Source organism: Eumetopias jubatus, unplaced genomic scaffold (assembly GCF_037043125.1).
Source record: "Eumetopias jubatus isolate StellerSeaLion01/CBP00866 unplaced genomic scaffold, mEumJub1_p1.0 scaffold_7, whole genome shotgun sequence".
In the NCBI taxonomy this organism is placed as follows: domain Eukaryota; kingdom Metazoa; phylum Chordata; class Mammalia; order Carnivora; family Otariidae; genus Eumetopias; species Eumetopias jubatus.
Window position 1 is genome coordinate 26,797,090 of NW_028274813.1, and position 24,706 is coordinate 26,821,795.

A 24,706-nucleotide genomic window follows, 5' to 3' on the forward strand; every position below is an offset into this window, starting at 1 on the left:
ATTTTATTTATTTGACAGAGACACAGCAAGAGAGGGAACACAAGCAGGGGGAGTGGGGGAGGGGAGAAGCAGGCTTCTGCTGAGCAGGGAGCCCGATGCGGGGGCTCGATCCCAGGGCCCTGGGACCATAACCTGAGCTGAAGGCAGACGCTTAACGACTGAGCCACCCAGGTGTCCCAGCAGTGACATATTTTAGCCTTTAGTGTGGATACTGTTTGAATGAATGAAATTTGCTGTATTTGAGTTTCATCTTCTAATCCAATTCCTGTCTTTAAGAATGGACTGAACATAGTCATCATAATGAGAAATATCAACTGTCTTCTATAGACAGTGTTTCTTTCCATTCTCCAGTTTCTCTAAGTTCTCTTCCCCAGTGTTATTTGCTTCCTGTTCTTACTTACTTTTTATTTTAGATCACAGATTCTGCTGGTCATATTCTGTACTCCAAGGAAGATGCAACCAAGGGGAAATTTGCCTTTACCACTGAAGATTATGACATGTTTGAAGTGTGTTTTGAGAGCAAGGGTAAGTAATCGGAGTGTTTCCCCTGAATTAAGTGTCTCCTCTCAAGTTAGAGCTTGAACTTTCTCTCTTGGGCTATTAGGAAGAGGAAATGGTAACTACATTGTTTATATGTCTTTCACACATATAAGTGAAAGTTGGCTAATCAGCTGAGTTCTTCATGTACAGGAGTAGGCATTTCTTAAATGCTGTGACCTATTTGGCTTGAATGATAGAGTTGAATTTCATATAGATGCTGGAAAATAGTGCATTTATATATATGCTAGTGACACGTTTTCTCGGGACTTAGAAATAAGGTCTGTCTGACAAACAATATATGGCAAAGTTAGAAATATTTTTGGTCTCCAGAGCACTTTCCTTGTTCTGTCTTGCTGTGGATTCTTCTGTGCATCTCAAGGTCAAGACCCCATAGTACCCTTTAGTCTGATTACTTGATGGTTTCTGTGCTCAGTAATGGGAGAAACAGCAGTTTCCTTTTTACTCCCTATTCATTAGTTTAAAGGACACTAGACTCTAAAAGGTTAATGCATTTATACTTGTTACATTATTTGGGACTCTTTTGGACTGCAGGACATAAAAACTCAAACTGCCTTAAAGAAAAAGAAGGGATAGATCATTTGACTCTCTGAACTGGGAAGTTTGCAACATGGCGCTGACCTCAGGCATAGCTGCATCTTGGGGTTTTTATGGTATCATTGGAACTCTATCTCTCTCAGTGTTTCCATTCCTTGCCTCCATTTAATTTTAGTCTCCGGCTTCCTCTGTGTAGAAGCAAAAGGACTCCTGGCAGTTTTACGTTTGTAGAATGTTCAAAATATAGGATCCTAGAAGAAGAGCAAGCACCTTTGCCAACAATACCAGTAGATGCCCAGGAATGGCAGACGAACCAGCTGCTTTTGATAGTTAATCAAGAATTGACTCCCTTGATCTAAAGTTGGTCAGTTCAGCCTAAAACCTAAGGGAGTTTGCCAGAAGTAAATGGACTAATAGATTAAAAATAAAAAATTAAAGGATTTTAATGGTGATTTCATGGCCATGATATTTCAAGATATCCTTCTCTCTGCTCCCACCAGTGCCAGTTCCAGTTCCAGGATGTCTCAGCTATATTCTAGACATTTCCACATGGTTGTGCACTTCAAAACCAAGATGTCTAAGACTGTGTTCACAAGCCTCCCTTTCAGACTAATTCCCCTCTCTTATCAGTGTTACCACTATCCTTCCAGTTACTTGGGCTCATATTTTGAAATTATTTTTGCCTTTTTCAGCCTATCATCAAATTATACTGATACTTCTTTCAAAATATCTTCTGTATCTGTCACCACACAAATCTGAACTCTAATCTTTTATTTTTTTTTAAAGATTTTATTTATTTATTTGACAGAGAGAGACAGAGAGGAAACACAAGCAGGGGGAGTGGGGGAGGGAGAAGCAGGCTTCCCACGGAGCAGGGAGCCCGACGTGGGGCTCGATCCCAGGACCCTGGGATCATGACCTGAGCTGAAGGCAGACGCTTAACGACCGACCGAGCCACCCAGGCGGTCGTTACTGTCTTTACTGTCTTTTAAACATGCTGTACTCATTTCAGTATTTGAGCCTTTGCCTGTGCTGTGCCCTTTGCCTAGAGTACTTTGTCCTTGCCTTCAGGTGCTCTCTCTTTAGTGAAGTCTGTCCACAAGTTAACCCTTCCCTTCGGTAACCTTTACTCCATAGCTGGGATTATTTGAACTGGTTTTTTTCTCTCAAAGTTTTTACTGCTTTGTATTTTCATCGTAGCTGTTATGAATGTTTGTCTTAGTTCCCCGCTGAATTATTTGAAGGCAGAGATTGTAATTTAGTCACCTAGTGAGTTCTCACTGAGTAGTTACTGAATTGACTTCAGTCCATTTCAGAAACCTCCAGTGTTCAGGCAGCGGGGAGTGTAATACCATTCTCTCTGGCTTGTACTTTGAAGAACTCCAATGCTTAAGTGGCACTGTTTCCCTAAACTCCTAATTCCATGCATGCAGTTATTTATTTATTTATTTATTTATTTATTTATTTATTTGTCAGGGAGAGCAGAAGCAGGGGGAGCAGCAGGCAGAGGGAGAAGCAGCAAGCTCCCCACTGAGCAAGGAGCCTGATGTGGGACTTGATCCCAGGACCCTGAGATCATGACCTGAGCCAAAGGCAGACACTTAACCGACTGAGCCACTCAGGTGTCCCCCATGCAGGCAGTTTTTTATTTCATAAATAATTAGGTAAATTGGGGCTGAGCAATTTTCTGGGACTGTTGAGTCTTTCTCTCTCTCCTACTTGATTTAACGTTAAATTCTTTTTTGATCAAGCTGAATCAGTTACCTTTTCTGATACAAGCCTAGCTCTGTTGGCCCTACTATCCCAAATAGGCATTTCTCTTTCTGAGTAGCACCCCTGAAAACTGTACCCTTCTTTAGAGGTGTTTTCTTTCTTTTCTTTTAAGTGTTTTGTGGGTCCTATAACATTTTATTAACCTACTGAAATGGCCTTACATTGACCAAAATGTTTGAATTAAAGTGAAATATTAGCTAAATCCTGTGTTGTTTTCAGTACTCATGTTTATATTACGTAAATCCAAGCTTAGTGTATACCCAATAATCCTTTTTTTTTTCCAAAATTTGACAGGGCACCCTTTTCAGATGTAGAAATGTACCTTTTTAATCTTAGTTGGTGCCCACTACCGATTGGTCTATATGCCACTCAGTTTTATACTGTTTTGACTTGAGTGTTATTTCCTAATCCAGTAAGCCTGTATGTTGTCTCTTCTGCTGTTCTGTCCCTCTGTAGTACCAGCTGCAGTGTTTTGTGTCCTGCCTGCTCAGAGATGTTTGCCAGCAGCATGTTCTCATTGCTTTCCGGCATCCCACACAGATAGAGGCTTTGTCTGGAATGCTTGTGATTTTACCCAGAGCCAGGAATTTTCTGCAGCTGAGTAGGGGGAGGAGTTGTGGCTATTTCCCTCTATTGAGAGGGTAGGGGTTAGGGAGAGGGTGGGTGGGTGATTTCCCGGAATTTTAAATATTCTACACAATGAATCTTTTGATTTCTTTCTCAGGAACAGGGCGGATACCTGATCAACTCGTGATTCTAGACATGAAGCATGGAGTGGAGGCGAAAAATTACGAAGAGGTATGTCCTGCTGTAACAGCCGGTAGTGTGCTGTGCTAGGAGGTTTCTATGACCTAGTCAGGCCAACTGGCTGTGCTTTGCCCAGAAGGCTTTTTTCTCAGCAGTCATGTGACAAGCAGCTACAATCTTATTGATACAAAAAGTTGTGTTAACAGTCTTGAACAATAATTCTGGCTGTGCCTTCGGCCAAATGACTGAACCAGCTATCCCATAGACATGTTAGTGTGTATGATGGCTCAGTTGGTTAAGCATCTGCCTTCGACTCAGGTCATGATCTCAGGGTCCTGGGATCGAGCCCCATGTTGGGCTCCCTGCTCAGTGGGGAGTCTGCTTCTCCCTCTCCCTCTCCTCCTCCCCCTGCTTATATGTGTACTTTCTCTTTCGCTCCTTCAAATAAATAAGATCTTACAAAAAAAAAACCCAAAACCACAAGAACTATTCAAGACTGGAGGATTGATCTTTACAGAAAGGTAAGAGTATTCTTACCCAGATCAGAGGCTTTTTACAACAGTACCTGAAGGTATGAAGAAGAGGTGGGGGACAGGAAATGTAAATGGTTTTTAAAGAATGTAAACAAAATAAAGGAAAGGTGATTTAAGTGATTTAAGAGAATTTTCTAGGACTGATGGACCCACAGAAAGTTGCTCCATCTTTGGTCAGGACCTGGGAAGGAAATGTCCTAAAATGGAAGAAGAGTGGAAGTGACCGGCTAATTCTGCAACAGGAAGTAGTCGTACAACAATTGCAGCTCTTTAAGTCTTTCCTCTGTTTCTTAGTTCAGATATCCAGTAGAATAACACCAGACTGAGTTAGTTGTAGGTGATCAACAAGAGCGAGGGATATGGTAGAGGTAGTGAATGGAAGACAGTTCCTGGTAGAGACTTTGAATTGTTTGTTTCTGTGTCTAAGCTGGTTTTTTTTTTTTTTAAAGATTTTATTTATTTATTTGACAGAGAAAGAGAGAGAGAGTTCACAAGCAGGGGGAGAGGCAGAGGAAGAGGGAGAAGCAGGCTCCCAGCCGAGCAGGGAGCCCGATGTGGGGCTCGATCCCAGGACCCTGGGATCATGACCCGAGCCGAAGGCAGCCGCTTAACTGACTGAGCCACCCAGGCACCCCTAAGCTGGTTTTTTAAAAGAGAGCAAGAGGGTCTCTTTACTTGATGAACTGAAGAGTAAATTGAAATAATCCTTTTAAACTTTGATGGTTGAGAAGAATCTTAATTGTATTTAAATAAGGTAATGTATGTTAAAATGCTATTTTAAGGTAGAAAAGAGAAAAATGTTGCAGTTATTCTGAGGTAGAAAAATAGGTAAGGTGATTTTCAGTTTTCGATAACGGCTGCAGTATCCTCAACTTGAGACCACTCTCTAAGCCAGCATGCATTGTTAAAATAGAAATTTTACCTGTTGTAACTCTTTCCTCCTGCTATGATGGCTGCCATTTATTACGTAATAAGGCATTTGATTAGACATTAGACATCATTTTTCACTCTAAAACAGAGGGCATTATTGTGAGTTTATACAGAAAATGATGTGGACATCTCTGTCACAGAGCATGTTAGAACTATTCCTCCTGGAATTTCTACCATCCTTGGACTTTGTTGACATTGGGGAAGGGCCTTTATCTTTCCTGACCTTTCGCTTAACCTACGAGGGGAATCCCTAGCAGAAAGGAAACCACAGCACTTCCTTTGCCTGCTTCCTGCTTTGGAAGTCTGGCACGTCCTAAGCATGTCGTTACGCACATGGTTACAACACAGCTCCAAATTCTGTTTCTTAACCAAGGAACTCCTGCTGCTACTCTCTTTGGTGATCTTACCACCAACCCTACCACCCCCTCCCCCAAAAAGGCAGAGCAAACTGAGACAGAGGAGAAGTGGTTTCAACACAGGCCAAAGGCAGCCCTTTCCTCAGTCAATGGCTAGGCTCCCTTGAATCTTGCTTAGAAATAGCTGTTATTTGTCTCTCAGCAAATGCCTGTGACAAGAATGTAAATAATAGAAGCACTTGTTTTCTGGTTAATTACCAGAGAGCACTGAGCGTATGTAGAGGTTTTGAGGCATTTAATTTCAGGTCTTTGAGGTAATAGAGAGCTTTTATCTCCAGAGGATTTGGGCCTCTTGGCATAAGCATTTGGCTTTGAGGAGGTGGCACATTTTCTTCAAGTTTTTTCACATCCAGAGTATCTCCCTCACAGTTGTGGGCTTCATGATTCTGAAATCCCTTGTGGTCTTGTAAAATTGAATAGTAGTCAGTGTTTCAGTAGCTGGGCAGAGTACTACAATGCCTACTAAATTGTTAGAGAGGATTTACTTCATTAGTGCATGTGGAATTGCTATGTAAACAATACAAATGTAAGATGATATTTAGAAGCTAGAATGGTTGTCCTGTTGTAAAGAAGCATAGAGTCTTGTAGTTTGAATGCTTTAAAGAGTTCGGAATGCTTATGTCCTCAGAAATAAAGCACTTTTGATTCCCTCTGTTGAATTTTAAGGACCTTTCACCACTGTCTTTTGCCCGTGGTGGGAGGGCGGGGCATCTTTTTTGTGGTCTGTGGTACTAGAGCAGCTGCTTGTGTGGATTGTCTGATCCTGCAGTTGTGGAAATGAAGGCAGTAACTGTCCCACGAAGAAGGAGCTGTCTGACACATCCTCAAACTTGGGCTGTATATGTCCCTTCTTGATATGGATGTTAGCATTTTCAGTACAACAAAAATCCTGTTGTGCCTGTGGGTTCTATTAGTATGTCATTTGCTATCAACATGTATACCAGAAACACAGTTGCCCTTGTTGGAACAACAGCTTAAGACTTTCCAAAAGTTCTACTTTTTTGAATGCCCTCAGGAAGGAGGAACTCTGGTTCTGCATACTAGATCCAAAATCCTTTCTCGACATGAGTTAAATGAAATAACGGGCAAGGCACCTGACACATAGTTTGGTTAGTTCAGTAGATTTTGGCTTCCTTCTCCTACCCTTTCTGGAAACTGACTATAACAGAGTAAATAGAATCATGCTAAATTTCATATAGCCCCTAAGATTGGCAGTATTATTTGGCCTTATTTTGGTACATTCTTGACCTTTTGAGCTTCTATGAAGAGGCTTGTGATTCACATACCTCCCCACACACGTAAACTTGTCCTTGGCTGTAGGTCTGCCTTCTTTATCTTGATTGTGTAGACTAGATGATCTCCACTGTTACTGCTGTGCTTCTAAAATTTGGGGGGCTATGGGGGGGAGTGTGGAGGTAACAGCAATTTGACTGAATTTGGCTTACCACAAGAAGCTTCTCTTAAGTCTCAGTGCTCTACCAAGGAAAACAGTCTAGCGATTCTCTAGAGGTCGGTTTCACATGTATGTTTTAAGAAGCAGTTTTTCAGAGTTAAAACGATTCCTAGATGCAGTTACATATGACTCTGAATTCTAGGTTTAAATCATCACTGGGGGGGGGTGGAAGATTTGGATATGGCTTAAGAAGGGTAATTTCACAGTTTTTTTGAGGTGTCGTACATGTGCAGGGAAAGGCTTTCTGACTTGTAGCTTTTCCAAGCAGTCCCTCCCACCACAGATGAGAGTGACAGTGTGGTAGGGAGGACTTTCTCCTGGGCAGTGGGTGAAAGTAGGTACAGAGTGCTCTAAGGAAGCCTTGCTTCAGGGGACCAACAACACTTATTATCTCATATGAGAAAGTTGGCTCCTCTGAAGAAGGCATTGAATGGGTATGCTATACAAAGTTTACATTGTATTAATTTCTTTGAGTTCAAGGGCCAAACTAGTGTGGGGAAAAAGGATAAAAATCAAAACAATGTGAATATGACAATGTATGATTGTTAATTATGTGGCATAGTCTAAGTGCTGTAGGACTTTAGGAAAGAGGGAGTCGGTGTGGACAGAAGTTGTTAAAGCTTCATGGTTAAGGCTTGAAAGATAGGTAGGGATTGGGTACACTGAGTGGATATGCTTTTGGCAGTCAGAGGTACGGTTTTGCTTGCATTTTACAGCGGCAGAGCTTTGCAGTTCTGATACTGAATAAATGCTTTGGTGACCTTGGGTAGGGATTCAAGAGACCATGGTTCTGCTAGTCCTGGTCTTCCACCCAAAGGACTTGATAACTATGGAATCTTCAGTTTCATTTGTAAAATGCAGTCCCTTGTAGCTCTAAGAGTCTTGAGTGAATGGCTAAAATGCAGCTTACAGGGGGAATGCTACCCTCTAGTGGAGAACCTATGGTACATAACATTGTCAAGTAGGCTTTGCTTTTATCAAGCTGTTGGCAAAATACGTGTCATCCTTCCAGCCTGAGAAGAGAGAAGTAGACTGGAATAATGGCCTGATTTTTTTTTTTTTTAAGATTTTGTTTATTTATTTGACAGAGAGAGACACAGGGAGAGAGAGAACACAAGAAGGGGGAGTGGGAGAGGGAGAAGCAGGCTTCCTGTGGAGCAGGCAGCCTGATGCGGGGCTCGATCCCAGGACCCTGGGATCATGACCTGAGCTGAAAGCAGATGCCTAACAACTGAACCACCCAGGCGCCCCTAATTTCACATTCGTACAGACATTGTGAACATTAAATCAGATGTTCAGAAGAGCAGAACAACAGTCATTGGGGATTTTGATACAGTTGTTCTTGTTACCTTTTTGTACTGACTATGATAAAAGTCTTGGTAATAAACTCATTGAATACTTAGTCCTGGGCAAGCGAAGAGGGTCTTCATGAGAATAGTGATGATAATTTGCTTAAAATTTTTACTCTGTTAGTCTGTAAAAATTAGAATAAGAGCAGTATGAAACCAGGGAAGTTTGACTAATAAACTGGACAACTTACCCAGATCCTTGTGGCCTAATATAGCTTGATAATTTCACCTTTGATCCAGAAAAAAAAAAAAGTGTAGTCTATTAGTTTCCTTCATCAACGTTTTAGTACCTTCAGAATAAAATATAAACTCAGACTTGGATTCCAATCTGCACTCCACCAAGCTCTGAGAACTTGGGCAAGTTATTTAATACTTTGAATCTTAATTTCCTGATCTGAAAAATTTAGGGATAATAATATTCACCTTATATAGGGTTATGAGGATTAAGTAAGATTATAAGGTATAAAATACATACACATTATGGATACATACACATATATGGATATATGGATCCCAGGGTTCTGGGATTGAGCCCCGAGTGAGGCTCCCTGCTCAGCGAGAAGCCTACTTCTCCCTCTGTGGCTCCCCCTGCTTGTGCTTGCTCTCTGTCTTTCTCTCAGTCAAATAAAATCTTAAAAAATATATTTTCAGCTGGCAGGGGCATGGCCATAGTTTCACTTCCAGGTTTTTTTGCAAGTTGCTATTTAGAGAGCCTTAAATCATTTATCGCTAAAGAAGTTTCATGCCATTGCTTTTATACTATCTCATTCAGGAAGCTTTGGAGATGAAAGTATAAACCAGGAGGGAAAATGTTAAACAGACTAAATTTGAGCTTATTATATATGTCTTGTTGTGATATCTTTTCCCTGGGGAATTTCTTTGCTCTGTGGCTCTATACGAAATCAATCAACAGGTATATATTCTAGATTAATGACAAAATTTGGCATTTGGGCATTAAGCTAGGAGAGTTAGCTAAATGCATTAACTAACCATTAATTAAATGTTACAGTCAGTTAGCTTCATTCTGTTTGTAGCTGTCAGTCATGCCATTAACTCCAGCCAACATTTTACAAATGTAAGAAAATATACATCCAGGACGCCTGGGTGGCTCCGTTGGTTAAGCGACTGCCTTCAGCTCAGGTGATGATTCTGGAGTCCCGGGATCGAGTCCCGCATCGGGCTTCCTGCTCAGCAGGGAGTCTGCTTCTCCCTCTGACCCTCCCCCCTCTCATGTGCTCTCTCTCTCTCTCATTCTCTCTCTCTTTCAAATAAATAAATCTTTAAAAAAAAAGGAAAATATACATCCAGTGAAAGAAAACATTGCAAATTCATCACATTTTATGTACCTTATTTAAATATAAACTTACTTTTTATATCCCCATCCTAACAGCAATTTCTAGTTTTATTTTAAGTAACTTTTATTTTTTTATTTATTTTTTTAAAGATTTTATTTATTCATTTGAGAGAGAGAGGCAGAGCACAAGCAGGGGGAGAGGCAGAGGGAGAGGGAGAAGCAGACTCCCCGCTAAGCTGGCAGCCCGACGTGGGGCTCCATCCCAGGACCTGGAGATCACGACCTGAGCCGAAGGCAGATGCTTAACCATCTGAGCCACCCAGGCGCCCCGAATAACTTTTATTTTAAATAATTTCATGTGTTCAGTGAGGAATATAGATGAGCAAAGAGAACATAAGAACACTCTTAAACTCTTCCTATTCATCCCACATTAACTGCTGTTAACATTAGCTGGAAAAGAACAAAGAAGGTGAATTGGACAAAAGAGAAGAAAAAGTAGGGCGTTCTATAGAGAACATTCAGTAAATAGAGAGTAAAGAGGCAGATATAGAAAAAGAATTTTTTTTAAAGATTTTATTTATTTGAGATAGAGAGCACGAGCAGGGGGGCAGAGGGAAAGGGAGAAGCAGGCTCCCCACTGAGCAGGGAGCCCGATGCGGGGCTCCAGGATCATGACCTGAGCCGAAGGCAGATGTGTAACCGACTGAGCCAGCAGGCACTCCTTAGAAAAAGAATTTTTGATGAATTCTTAAGGAAAAACTTAATAGCAACTGGTATATGAGTTCTAAGATCTAGAAAACTCTGGTGGTTTATCCTCATTTTAAAAGTACATCATAATATAAGATTGATAGGAAAAAACAGAAATAGAACAATGAAATCTTTGCTTTTGTCATATCTGCCTTTAGGTACTAGACACTCTTGGAGGTTTCACAGTGGTCTGGGTTGAGAAAGGAAAACAGTTCATTTCTTTCTCACATCCTTCATTCCTTAGCATACAAGGAAGTCCTCGAAGAGTTCTTTTGGTAATTGGCTATGTAATTCTAAACACAAAAAATGCAGTGGTTTGTTTTGTTTTGGTTTTAGCAAAGCTAGGCTTCATCTGGGCTCTTGATATAAACCCTAAAGCTGTTGTGGGATTTAAAGGAGCAAAGCAGAACTCTCTAATTTTATAGTTTGAGTTATTATCTTAATGTTACAGTCATATATACTCCCTCATTCCTGTGCATTGTGTATTGGGAATTTAGAGGGTTTTCTTTTAAAATCACGTCTGACTATGACTGTAACACTTATTATGCTGATAATATTGTTTCTTTCTTGGATGTGAATAGAAGGGCAAAGTAAAGTGCTTTATTAAAATCAGAAATCTAGGGGCGCCTGGGTGGCTCAGTCATTAAGCGTCTGCCTTCGGCTCGGGCCATGATCCTGGGGTCCTGGGATCAAGTCCCACATCGGGCTCCCTGCTCCACTGGAGGCCTGCTTCTCCCTCTCCCACTCCCCCTGCTTGTGTTCCTGCTCTCGCTGTGTCTCTTTCTCTGTCAAATAAATAAATAAAATCTTAAAAATAAATAAAATAAAACCAGAAATCTTAGGAAAATAACATATTTTACTTTATAGTCTACCATATTACAGTACTTCAAGGAGGTTTTATTTTTTTTATTTATTTATTTTTAATTCCAAGGAGGTTTTAATCAAAATTAAAGTATCAAAAAATTCTGAGATGGAAACACACGAACAGTTTGGGGGGGAAGGGCCGAAGCCCAGATTTTAGAATATGTTAGAGTGATAATAGAAGAGGTTTTAAGTTTGGTGAAACTTTTTTTTTTTTTAAGATTTTATTTTTAGGCAATCTCTACGCCCAACGTGGGGCCCAGACCTGCAACCCTGAGATAAAGAGTCACATGCTCTATCAACTGAGCCAGTCAGGTGCTCTGGGTTTGATGAAACTTTTAAAAGACTCATCTGTTGCCTTGTGTTCTAGACCAGAGCAGTTTTTTTCAAGGAGTAGGTTCATAATTCCTTTCTTTTCCAGATTGCCAAGGTTGAGAAGCTCAAACCTTTAGAAGTGGAGCTCCGACGCTTAGAAGACCTTTCAGAATCCATCGTTAATGATTTTGCCTACATGAAGAAGCGAGAGGAGGAGATGCGAGATACCAATGGTGAGGGGAAGGCAGCGCTTGTTTCTTCATAAAGGAGACGGAGCTCTTGTCTCAGTTTTGCCAAAAGGGGTTAGTGGAATGGGATGATGGGATGATCACTATCTTCAGTGTTGTTGTTTCTCCGGGTAAATGAGCTTTGTTAGATATTCAAGGGAATAGAAATTTCTGTGATAGGCAGTTGACTATATTCTCAGCTTATTGTGTATCAAACTGATAGTACTAATCTTTGTAATTTTTAACATTTATATATAGAACAGTGAACTTTTAAGAAAAAACAATCCAAAATCCTACTGTCAGGCCTAGGGACTGACAGAAGTTTATTAATTGCCTTTTCCCCCTGGCCACTGTATAGCCTGCTGAGCCTCATTTCATTGCCTTATAACACTTTTGTTTTTTAGAGTCAACAAACACTCGGGTCCTGTACTTCAGCATCTTTTCAATGTTCTGCCTCATTGGACTAGCCACCTGGCAGGTCTTCTACCTGCGTCGCTTCTTCAAGGCCAAGAAGTTGATTGAGTAATAAGGCCCAGTCTCCTCCCACCTTGTATCTCAGCCAGCTGAACATCACTGGGACGTGTCTGACCTAAGGCGTCCTACTAACAGCACCGTCAAGGCACACTGAAGCTTTCTTGCCAGAACTGATCTCTTTGGTGTGGGAGGACAGGGGTTACCACCTATACCCAACAAGTCAATGAGGGACTTTTTTTTAACTTGGTAGCATTTGGACTGGTTTTGCAACAATAGGACTATTATTAGAGTCACCCATGACAAAAAATAGGGGTTACCTAGATAATGCCAAAGTCAGCATTTGTACTGGGTTTCCTCCTGTGATCTGTTTGAACCATGTTTTCTTTCCTTTTCCTGCTCGCTCACCAGCTTGGGCTTCCACTTGAGTTCCTTTACCAAGGTTTGTATGACCATGTTGAACTTGTTTCATTCTGATTGTTGCCTTTGGATTTCTTTGTGAAAACACACTTCACTTTCTCTTGACCCTTAGCTGAAATGTTTAGATAGCTTCTGGTAATATCCTTTCATAAATTTATGTCTCTTAAAAGGGTGATAGATGGGACACCCCATAGAAATGAGCATTGAACTGTACATAACTCTTAAAGAGGACTTCATTTTAGAGAATTAAAATATTTGTGCTCAACTGCCTGACCCTCTTTTGTGTATTTATGTGTGTTTAGTTCTGTGCAGTTTTATCAGGTGTAGATTTGTGTGATCACCACCGCAAGATGCAGAACAGTCTCAATTCTCGTATCCCTGTACTACTACCTTTTTATAACCACAGCCACCTCCCTTCTTTTCCCCAAAGTCCCAATTTCTGGCAACCACTAATCTGTTCTCCATCTCTACTTTTGTCATTTCAAGAATGTTTTATAAATGGAATCATATAGTATGTAACCTTTTTTGAGATTGGCTTTTAAAACTCAGCATAATTCCCTCAAAATCCATCCATGTTGTTGCATGTTATCAAGAGCTTGCTTCTTTTTATTGCTCAGTAGTATTTCATGGTATGGATGTACCACAGTTTGTTTAAACATTCCCCCATTGAAGGACATTGGGGTCATTGTCAGTTTTTGGCCATTTCTACTAAAGCTGCTGTGAACATGGATTTACAGGTTTTTATGTGAACATAAATTCTCATTTCTCTGGGATAAATGCCCAAGAGGGCAATTGCTGGGTTGTATGATAAGCACGCGTTTATTTTTGTAAGAAACCACCCTACTCTTTTCCCGGAGTGACTGCCATTTTACCTTCCCACCAGCAACGTGTGACCAATCCAATTTCTCCGAATCCTCACCAGTACCTGCTATTGTTATTTTTTATTTTAGTCATTCTCATAGGTGTGTCTAGTAATGCCTCATTATGGTTTTAATTTGCATTTTCCTAATGGCAAATGATGCTGAACATCTTTTCCTGTGCTTATTTATCATCTCTATATCTTCCTCAGTGAAGTGTCTATTCCTCTCCTTTTTGCCCACTTTCTAATTAGCTTGTTTTTTCTACTAAGTTTCGAGAGTTCCTTATTTATCCTAGATGCAAGTCCTTTGTCAGATATTGTGGTTGCTTGAATCTTTAATATAACTTCTAGCAAGGAAAATATAGGTAAAATTTACCAACTCTTCTTATGTGGCCAGTCACTGACTTAATTCCTGTCCTTTTTATGTGTTCCATCTAGCAGATTAAGACATATGGGGTACAAAAAAAAACACATCTGGGAGGATTATGAATAGAGTAAGTACTTGAAAATGCATGTTGCAAAAGCAATGCCAAGAATTGCTGTGGGAATATAAGGTGCCTAAAGGCCATTAAGTAAGCAAAGGTATGGATACAAATGACTGTTTGTGAACAGTTAGGAAAAATACTGTCACTTGAAAATTACTCCATTTCGCCCAGGAAAGTGGATTGGAGTCTGTCCTTTCTGTAATCTCTTTTAACCCCTGCTGACTGTTACAGGGCTTTGTCTAAGTGCAGCGGCAAGAATTAGAGGATTTAGGGCATATAGCTTGCAGTTAAGAAGCAGTGTATTAGAATTAACAGAGAACACTGCTGTGATGACCAGGGTAAAGTACAAAAGTAGAACAGGGAGTTGAGTTATGTTGTTAAAATCTCAGGCTGTTCTGTTAATGTTCCAGCTACTCTGAACCCCAAAGCCGTCCCTCCCCCCTCTCCTTGTGTGAATTCCTCGGATGTGGCAGAGTGGTTCTTTCATTAATTTGTGCAACATTGCCATCTGCTGGTAGGAATTGATAGGTACGGCTTCTGAGACTGGCGACCAAATCCTCAATGTAAGGACAGTGGATGTTGAGAATATCCACCTGTGGTATTACATATAGTAGATGACAGAGGATACATCCCAGTAGGGAAGAGAATAACCAAATTTGTGGGTCAGATCCATTTTTACGGGTCTAAAGGTCAAATTTTGTTCTGTACCATTAGCCTAATAAGAAACTCTTTCATATTTCTGACTGGTGCCTTTCCCCTTTTTCAGAAGCAATGACAGTTCTTTGTCAAGTATAACTTGGTTATATTCTTCTGTTTTGACAAAATGGCAAAGAAAAAGATAGGAGAATATTTTATTTTATGATGATGTTTTTTGTTCCTGAATGTGACTTTGTGAAACTGGGATTTTTTCCACGTCCTTCCCTTTTACTTTCATGCCAAAAATACCAACTCAGACATTTGTGCTTTCAGTTTAAAGTTCATTGATAATTACACCTTGATTTTATCGAATAAGTAAAAATTATTTGTCTTTGATAGAAGGCTAGTGCAAGAGTAGATCAGCTTTAAAAATGGGGATTTTATCTGCTTTCCTCCATTTTGAGCCTTTTCAACACAGTTTATATAATATAGATAGGAATGATACAGTTTAAGTGCTGTTATATCATTGTCATAAACTCCTGTCATAAGCCATTTTTCTGTTTGTTTAATGGAAAGAGGCATGTGGGATTTCTACAGATTCACTTGTAAATGTTGGATTGGGGATTTTTTGTGTAAATTTTCTCAAATAAATGCTAGCAGAAACCATTTTAGGTGTATTTTTCTGTTCCTCTGTTCCTCTTTGTCTGAATTGGCAATAATTCTTCCATAGTCTTCAGTTTTAAAGTATGGCAAATTATCCATGATAAATTAGAGAAAAGGTTGTATGTAATTTACTGCAGATGGATAAAGTTTATTTGAGCTAATACAATTTTATTATATTTTGTAAGTATGTAAGCTGTATGTGTATATAAATATAATCATAATAATTAACACCTTCAGAAAGGCAAAATAGGGTTATGTAAGCCAAGCATTTTCTGTAGCTTCTTTTGGAAACTGCTATTGGAATTAGTCCTAGAGTGTCCTCTCCCTTACCCTCCGTTCTTAAAATTCCCCTCCCAATTCAGAACCTTTCAGGACTTGTTTTTTTGCCCATCACATCTATATAAAACCCAACCCATGGGTGCCTGGGTGACTCAGTCGTTAAGCGTCTGCTTTCAGCTCAGGTCATGATCCCAGGGTCCTGGGATCGAATCCCACATCGGGCTCCCTGCCCAGCGGAAAGCCTGCTTCTCCCTCTCCCACTCTCCCTGCTTGTGTTCCCTCTTTCGCTGTCTCTCTCTCTCTGTTGAAAAATAAATAAAATCTTTAAAACCCAACCCAGCAGGTTAGGGCCATTTTCTCCTTCCTTTTACTTACAGTTGAACATTTTCCATAAAGCTCCTTTCCAAGAGTCAACCTGAAGTGCTTTGCATATTCACAGGCTGGCATCTTATTTATCCTCAACCTCCATTCCCCCCAAAAACAAAATTTGTCAGTGACTCTATAAAGTCTATAAAGTAGGGATTCACAAATTGAGTATATTTAATATCAAAAATGTCTTGGGGCACCTGGGTGGCTCAGTCATCAGGCGTCTGCCTTTGGCTCAGGTCATGATCCCGGGGTCCTGGGATCAAGCCCCGCATCAGGCTCCCTGCTCAGCGGGGAGTCTGCTTCTCCCTTTCCCACTCCCCCTTCTTGTGTTCTCTCTCTCGCTGTCTCTCTCTCTGTCAAATAAAATCTTTAAAAAAATTTTTTTTAATTGTCTTAATTTTCACTGATGATTTACTTTTAGAGAACATAAACAATGAATGAGTTCAGCAAAACTTTTAAATGAACTTAGTAGTCTCAACAGTATCATATACTTGTTAAGTGGTAGTATGTGTTCTGCATATTATTATTCAGTCTGCTGTAGTGGTATCCCACATAACATAAACCCCATGTGTAGTTTTAAATTTTCTAGTACCACAATAAAGTAAAAAGAAACAGGTGAAATCAGTTTTAATAATAGAGTCTTACATATCCAAAATAGCATTTCAACATGTAGTCACAATATAAAAATGATTAATGACTATTTTACTTTTTTTTAAGATTTTATTTATGAGAGAGAGAGCGAGAGAGAGCACAAGCAGTGGGAGGGGCAGAGGGAGAAGCAGGCTCCCTGCTGAGCAGGGAGCCTCACATGGGGCTGGATCCAGGACCCCGAGACCATGACCCAAGCTGAAGTCAGACACCCAACCGACTGAGCCACCCAGGCACCCCACGAATATTTTACTTTTTTACCCCCATATAAAGTCTTCGAAGTCCAGTGTGCATTTTACAGCTACAACACATCTCCATTCAGACTAGCCACAATTCAAGTGTTTAATAGCTGCATGTAGCTAGAGGCTACCATATTGGAAAGTGAAGGTACAGACTTTGCTTGGTACTTTGGTAGATTTTTTAATCTTTACAGTGACTCTATGGCCCCAGGGATCTGCCATTCACAACTGGGAACTTCTGCTATATAGCATCCTAACTATTTACTTGTTAAAATATAACATGGAAATATCCATTTGTGTCCAAAGGCATTTTGAAATCAGTTATACTTTTAGAATGTTCAGTATTTCTGGACTTGAATATTCAAAGGCCAGATGTTTCATATATATCCAGTATAATGAAGAACTGAGCATGAGTGTTTCTGTTCTGTATTCTCTGAGAGAACAGGACATTTGTCTGTTAAGCTTGTATCTATGCATTATAACTAAAACAATTTATAATATTAGGCTAACCAAGCTACAGAAAACTATCATTCCTCATGGCAAAGATGCCAGAAAAAAATGAATAAGCTGTGGCTGAAACCTATTTACTTTTGAATTTAAGTAATTATTTTTTCCATTCTTTTAACTGAAAAAAAAATTTATTGAACATATATTCTTTTTAATATGCTGAGCTAAACTCTGGAGAAGACTCAGATAAATAAGAAGTAATACCTATCCTCAAAGTGCCTTGTAATGAATAGGCAGAGGTAGATGAAATGGCCTCTATCCAGAATGATCTCCCTACTTTGTTTAGCCAACACTGACTTAACATTTTGCGCATATTTCCAGGAACACTTCACCAACCCAGCAAGTTGGCTTGGAAAGATGACCCTCCTAAATTCCTTTCTAGAAGCTTATACTTATTATAGCACTGATTTGTTACACGGACTGTAAGCTCCATGAGAGTAGGAACCACGTTATTTTGTTTTCTGCTGTAACCCAGCACCTGGCACAAGTTGGTACTCAGTGTTTGTTGAATGAATTAATTGAAAAATGTAAAAATATCTAATCTGGCATACTGGAATGAAACCAACAAAATAAAATATGATGGGAGTTATCAATCGGGCTTGCATTTAGGTTTTAACAATGTTCTATACATAGGTGATAATAACCTGATGTTTATTCATTCATCAAATAATTTTTAAGCCTATAATATCAAGTACTTTTCTAGGCACTGATACATAGTTGTAAATGAGTACAAAATCCAGGCTCTTGTGAAGTTTACATTCTAATGAATGGAGATAGTCAATAAAGAACATAACAAGACATCAGTATTTTACAGATAAGCATTGCAAACAAGTGATGTGATCTAGTGGGAGAGTTGCGTTACTTTGGATTGCTTTGGATGTGGAAAAGAGGCTTCGTAAAGTACAAGTATGGTATAAGCAGACCATCATTATAAAGGCTAGTACACTAGTAGAAGTATTAGATCCAGATCAAGGGAGACAGAAGTCCGCTTGTGCTCTCCAATTCAGAGCCAACGTGGAATGTTATGCAGAGTGTAGGATATCATACTTTTCAAGGGTCAGTTGATGAGCTGTAGAGAGGTCATAGGAGTGTGAACTCATCCTTCACAACTCCCCTAACCCATTCTACCAGGTATCTTTATCCCCTCCTTGCTATCACTATCCACCTCATTAAAAATCACGAAGGCAATCTCCTGGACTCACATTTACCTCATCAACCACATCCCAACTGATCACAAAATTCTAAATTTTCCTCAGATGGGGGGCGCCTGGGTGGCTCAGTCTGTTAAGCGTCTGCCTTGGGCTCAGGTCATGATCCCCGGGGTCCTGGAATCAAGCCCTGCATCGGGCTCCCTGCTCAGCGGGGAGACTGCTTCTCCCTCTCCCCCCTACCCCACTTATGCTTTCTCTTTCTCAGGTAAATAAATAAAACCTTTTTCTTTTTTTAAAGATTTTATTTATTTATTTGACACAGAGAGATAGAGCAGGAACACAAGCAAGGGGGCGCGGGAGAGGGAGAAGGCCTCCTGCCAAGCAGGGAGCCCGATGTGGGGCTAGATCCCAGGACCCCGGGATCAGGACCCAAGCCGAAGGCAGATACTTAATGACTGAGCCACCCAGGTGCCCCATAAATAAATAAAATCTTTTTTAAAAAGTTTTAAAAAAATGTTCTTCAGATGGATTTCTCAAATCTGAACTTCCTTTCTACTCACACTGACAAATACTTCAGTGCCTCTTCCCTTCTTAGAATATAAATTGCCTCTTAACTGGTCTCCCTGCCTCTGGTTCTTTGTCCTCCACATTTTTATCAGAGTTCTTTGTAAAATATAACTTTGGTCTTATGTAAAGTGACTGTATTGTTTATTGTCTGAGCCAGACTTGAGCAAAATAAAGCTCTGTTAGTTATGCCTGGGGGAAAGGCATGAACTGGGACTTCCCCAGCAAATTAGGACATACAATCACTAATAATATACTCCCCTGCTTAAAAATCTTGAATAATTTTTCCCCCCACAGGAAAGCCAAACACAACAGTTGAGGCCCTGTCTTCTCTTGCTTCTACCCCACATACACCCTGGCTTTCAGCCACATGGCTTTCTCTTAGTCCCAAAACATGGTCTCTGAATGATGTGGATCCAGATTACTGGGTTTGACTCCCATCTCCCCTTAGTAGCTGTGTAACACTGAGCAGGTTACTTAACCTAGGTTATCTCAGTTCCTTCTGTAGAATGAGAATAATATGAGGATTAAGTGGGATGACTCAAGGAAAAACCTTTAGCATAGTGTCAGGAACATAACACTTAATAAAAGTTAGCTGTTATCTCTGTGACGTTGGTCATATTCCTACAGCTTTACAGATTTAAAAAGAAGCTTGGAGATGTAAAGTTGCCCAAGGTCAGTAGCTGATGGAACAGGTTTTTTTCACTGTATTACAATTCTCTTAGTGACTTGCTGGTAAGGAGAGTCTTATTGTAGCTTTCCCACCCTCAAATACACTGGCACCTAGTACTCAAAGAATGTTGCCTGAGATGAGACGGTCAAAGATTTGGAAAGATATACGGAAGGAAAATGTCCAATCTGGAAAATGAGTGTCAGGAGAGTTGACTTAAAATGTTTTTGGAGTTGTATAGAAGAGGAACCTAGGGTGGTTCTGGGAGCAATAACGGCCCACTGAGATGACAGGAGGCAAGTATTTCCGCTTACTATAGTACCTTCAATATCTCACTAAACAAAGAGCACTGTCCAACGTGGAATCACTGCCCTTTAGATAGGGCTGGCGCCAAGATGCGACTGCGCGACCTCCGGACCTCAAAGCTATTTGGAACCTGGCCAGGGATCGGGGACGGGGTCTACAGACCGGTCGGCGACCCCCCTGCCGCGGCCAGAGACCTTCGGTTCCATGCCGTGCACCCCTAGCGGCCATCATGCGCCGCCCGCCCGGAGGCAGGGAAGCCGGGGCCGCGAAACTAAGCAAGTGGACCAGCGAAGGCGGAGGAAAGGCCGCCGGGCCGGAAGCACCAGGAACTGTTTCCGGGTCAGGGGGAAGGAGCCACCATGGAGCCTCGCGGGGTTGCGGAGCTGACGGAGCCGCGGGCCGGCGTCTGAAGTGAGAGAGGCGTAGTGCGCCCAGCGCCGCTGGGGACACGCAGGCCGGTCCCGCAGCCGCCATCATGTCGGTGCTGGGCGAGTACGAGCGACACTGCGATTCCATCAACTCGGACTTTGGGAGCGAGTCCGGGGGTAGCGGGGACTCGGGCCCGGGGCCCAGCGCCGGCCCGGGGCCGCGAGCCGGCGGCGGCGCGGCGGAGCAGGAGGAGCTGCACTACATCCCCATCCGCATCCTGGGCCGCGGCGCCTTCGGAGAGGCCACGCTGTACCGCCGCACAGAGGTAGCGGCCCCTGGCTCCGGCCGCCCCAGCCCCTCGTTCGCCGCCCCGCTTCCCAGACCCAACCCGGTCCCGGCTTTGCCTGCGGCTTGCGCCTCGGCCTCACTTAGGTTTGCGTGGCCGCAGGGTGTATGTCTCAGGGTCTTCTCCGTTCTTCCAGCTCACCTGCACTGGGAATTGTTAGATCACTGGTGTTACTGACTGGTCGTTTCTGTCGAACCCGGGGAACTGAGCAAGGCATTGAGCCTTCTCTGAGCTTTAGTTTCCCCATCTGTAAATTGGGGTTAATGATAATTACCCTAAAAGTAATCTTTATTTTTTAAGTTTCATTTTGAGACTCGAACGAAGGTACTTTGCAAACTGTAAATTAAAGTGGCATACGAATGTGAAGTTTTGTCAAAACTTACTTCCTCTCGTGTGTAGCTCTCCAGTGTCGGGGTGGAGAGGAGGGGCATAGCTTCAAAATTCCCACGTCAGTGGCAACTCCGCAGTCTTTGCCGTTATCTTTAAATTCAGGTATGAACACTTAATTGGAGATTTTTCTAGAAGACCATTGGGTTCGTCGTTGCTTTCTTCATCAGTGTTTATCCGGCAGGGTTTATGCATGGGAAATAACTTTTTGATATATTCTAAGCCACTGTTTCTTAACTTGGGTTGGCGGGAGGCAAGGAAGGACTCCTTTGAAAACCTGATGTAAACATAATCCCTCCCTCCCCCATCCCCTGTTGCATATATACAGATCCTTTGGAGAGATTCTTGGATCACTAACCCCCCAAGTTCAGAACATACACTGATCTGAAACCCTGTAGTGGTGACTCTACTTCCAAAAACTAACCATCAATTGGATTTGATCCCTAAAGTCTTAAACTTGAAGACTTTGGATGATGATGATTCATCCATAAGTGATCCATCTGCAGTTCTGGGGTGTGTTCCAAGCTAGCATATTTCTAAGGCTAAAAGTTGGAGGTGGGGGGGTTGCAAGGAAAAATCTTCAAGTGTTTTTTTATCTTAAGGCAACATTAATGTATGATTTTAGGGTTATGGTTAGTATCTGTTTTTCTTATTTGTACTCATAGTATGAAAAAGAGATGAGCATTGCTATTTCTGTTTTATAATTAAAGAAACTAAGACAGTATATTTAAGTCACTTGACACTTAAATTAGAAGTAGATCTTGGGCTAGAACAGAGTTTCACATCTCCTCGCCCATGCCTTTCCATCATGTTGAACTTGATTACTGAAGTTGGTTTATGTTAAATTTGATTACACTTCCCAAAATTGGCATAGCATTATCCATTATCACCAAGTGTTTATTAGGTTTGTGAATTTACAAAGGTTTGATTAGAAGCAGCCCTTTCCCTCCAGAAGGTTATATTTCACTGGGAAGACAAGTTAACCCTGTTAGTAAGAAAATAACATTTAAGTTGTATGTGTATATAAATGAGAAAGGATACACAAATATCATATCAGTGTATGAGTTCTGAAAATGAAGGAATGTTTGCACTGAATAAATGCACAGTAGAAGGTTTATCAGAATATCCCCCCAAAAAGTTTTAAAAGGCCTGGCAGAATCATTCTAAAGGATAGGGAGAGTGATTTAGGTGGGGATGCCCCTGGGCTGGAGAGCAGTATCAGTAAAGAATTTGGGTGTTATAAAAGAGAGTGAATATTGGGAGCTGCAGATAAATTGTTGTGGATAGAGGAAAACCCGTGACATGTAAAAGTTATAGGAGATACAGAGTTGCAAAATAGAGCAGGTGAGTTCACTTACAAGTGAACTCTGAGCCCTTAGGCATGACTTATTCCTATCTAGAAAGCATAAACAGAAATCACTAGAGAAATCTAAATTTATAAAATTAGAGGTAAGGGGCGCCTGGGTGGCTCAGATGGTTAAGCGTCTGTCTTCGGCTTGGGTCGTGATCCCAGGGTTCTGGGATCGAGTCCCACATCGGGCTCACTGCTAGTTGGGGAGGCTGCTTCTCCCTCTGCCTCTCTCTCTGACTCTCGTGAATAAATAAATAAAACATTTAAAAAAATAAAATTAGAGGTAAGTTTAATATTTCCATTTTACAAGAAACTGTGGTCAGCTCTAGATAACTACTCTCTCCAGTTCTCCAGTATTCTAGCCCTACTATAATGTTTATCATGACTAGCAGTTTGTCATGATGTCTGTCAATAGAATCTTTTGAGAGCTACCTCTAGCTGGTATTTTTACCTGGAATTGACATCATTAAATTAACTGTAACAACAATGTAACAGCATCTTAGTGCTTCACTTTCCCCAGTCCTGTAGTAAATTATAATGCTCAATTGTATGAAGAACCTTTAAATTCTGTTCCCGTCTTTTTTTTTTAATTTTTTAAAGCTTTTAGTTACCTACCTGAGAGAGAGAGAGAGAGAGCACAGAGGGAGAGGGAGAAGCAGACTCCCTGCCGAGCAGGGAGCCCGGCACGGGGCTCGATCCCAGGACCCTGGGATCCTGACCCGAGCTGAAGGCAGACGCTTAACTGACTGAGCCACCCAGCCGCCCCTGTTCCCGTCTTCTTTAAAGGAAAAAATAAAAGGAGTCAGTCTCTGCCCATCTAGGAAGTTTTCTTTCTAGGCTTACAGATCAAGGTGTGGATTCATTCTCTGCCAGGCTAGAGAAAAGCACAATACCTCTGTTACTGTGTTGTAGGATGACTCATTGGTTGTGTGGAAGGAAGTTGATTTGACCCGACTGTCGGAGAAGGAACGTCGTGATGCCTTGAATGAGATTGTTATTCTGGCTCTGCTGCAGCATGACAATATTATTGCCTACTACAATCACTTCATGGACAATACCACTCTGCTGATTGAGCTGGAATATTGTAATGGTAAGGTAGAATTCAGTGGGACCTCCTCTGGCAAGACGTTGTTGTGCTTATACTTACCTTGAAGGGGAGAAGAAAATAAGAGGCATATACGTTGATTAAAAACTTTAAATGGATTTCTAGAGTTTAAGAGAAATAGTTCATATAGTTTAAGAGAATAGTTCTTGGAGAATTTTGAAGTGATTTACAAACTAAGGGGAGGGATTTTCCCCTGCATACTCAAATTCTCTCTTAATGCTTACAGTTCCATCTTCAAATTATTTTTTCAGTTGATTTTTACATTCACTTTTCAAGGTTTTTTCATATGAATTGACTTTAGTTAGGCATTAATGTTAGACATCTAATTAGGCGCTAGAGACATAGTGTGGCTTGGCACTGCTTGATGTAATATTTAATGAAATCTTACAAGTGGTACTTATATTGACTCAGCCAAAGCTATCCAATTGAAAAGTGGTTCAAAGATCATAGCTGAATGAAAATGACACATAGTAAAGCATGGCCTTAATTTATCTGGTCTCTGACTTCTTTGGACCATTTTGCTTGTAAGATAGCAGTATTAGCTCAGTTGCTAGGAATATACTCTAAGCCCATATCCCAAGCTCTACTACTTCTTAACTCTGTAACTTTGCACAAGAAACCTCTGTGCCTCAGCTTCCTCATCTTAATATGAGTTTATTAAAAACAGTACCTGTCTCCTAGGGTTGTTGTGTTAAATGAAGATGTAAACCCCCTAGCATAGTACTTGGTGTGTGTAGCAAATCTTCAATACATACTATACTAGCTGTTATCCTTATTACATAGGAGAACCCTCAAAGCCCTTTCTTAAGCTACATGCTAAAGAAGTCCCAGCATATCCTTCACTTAAATCTCTAAGAGAAAGCTCTTAGACTTCTAACTTTTTGTCTTGTCTCTTGTGTACCATGATTGTTGCTGGTTCTGATCAACCCTCAATGTACAAGATTATATTAGAGATTTCTGAAGTAGCAGAAGCCTCAAGCAGTTAACTTCCTTTGTGGTTAGGAGGGACTAGAACAAATGGTAAATTTGTTGAAACACTGAGTTACTAAATTGCAGAGGAAAAGAAGCTGTGAAACTGAGCCAGGACTAAGGTGTGAGTTACAGTTTTAGGTAGGAAGTGAAATGAATGGTGATCATTTGC

At 41.0% G+C, this 24,706-nt stretch overlaps 2 protein-coding genes across 2 annotated transcripts in view; both read left to right on the forward strand.

Annotated features, from left to right (window-relative positions):
- Positions 1 to 15,277, forward strand: part of TMED10 (transmembrane p24 trafficking protein 10) — a 35,034-nt gene extending 19,757 nt beyond the window's left edge. The window contains exons 2-5 of the mRNA XM_028095020.2: positions 414 to 525; positions 3,593 to 3,666; positions 11,620 to 11,746; positions 12,145 to 15,277. Of these exons, the coding sequence (XP_027950821.1) occupies positions 414 to 525; positions 3,593 to 3,666; positions 11,620 to 11,746; positions 12,145 to 12,266 (435 nt within the window). The 3' untranslated portion in view covers positions 12,267 to 15,277. The remainder of the gene's footprint in view (positions 1 to 413; positions 526 to 3,592; positions 3,667 to 11,619; positions 11,747 to 12,144) is intronic.
- Positions 15,278 to 20,331: 5,054 nt separating this feature from the next.
- The window catches only part of NEK9 (NIMA related kinase 9), a 36,363-nt gene continuing 31,988 nt past the window's right edge, over positions 20,332 to 24,706 (forward strand). Inside the window, exons 1-2 of the mRNA XM_028094813.2 lie at positions 20,332 to 20,701; positions 23,373 to 23,550. Coding sequence (XP_027950614.1) covers positions 20,483 to 20,701; positions 23,373 to 23,550 — 397 coding nt within the window. The 5' untranslated portion in view covers positions 20,332 to 20,482. The remainder of the gene's footprint in view (positions 20,702 to 23,372; positions 23,551 to 24,706) is intronic.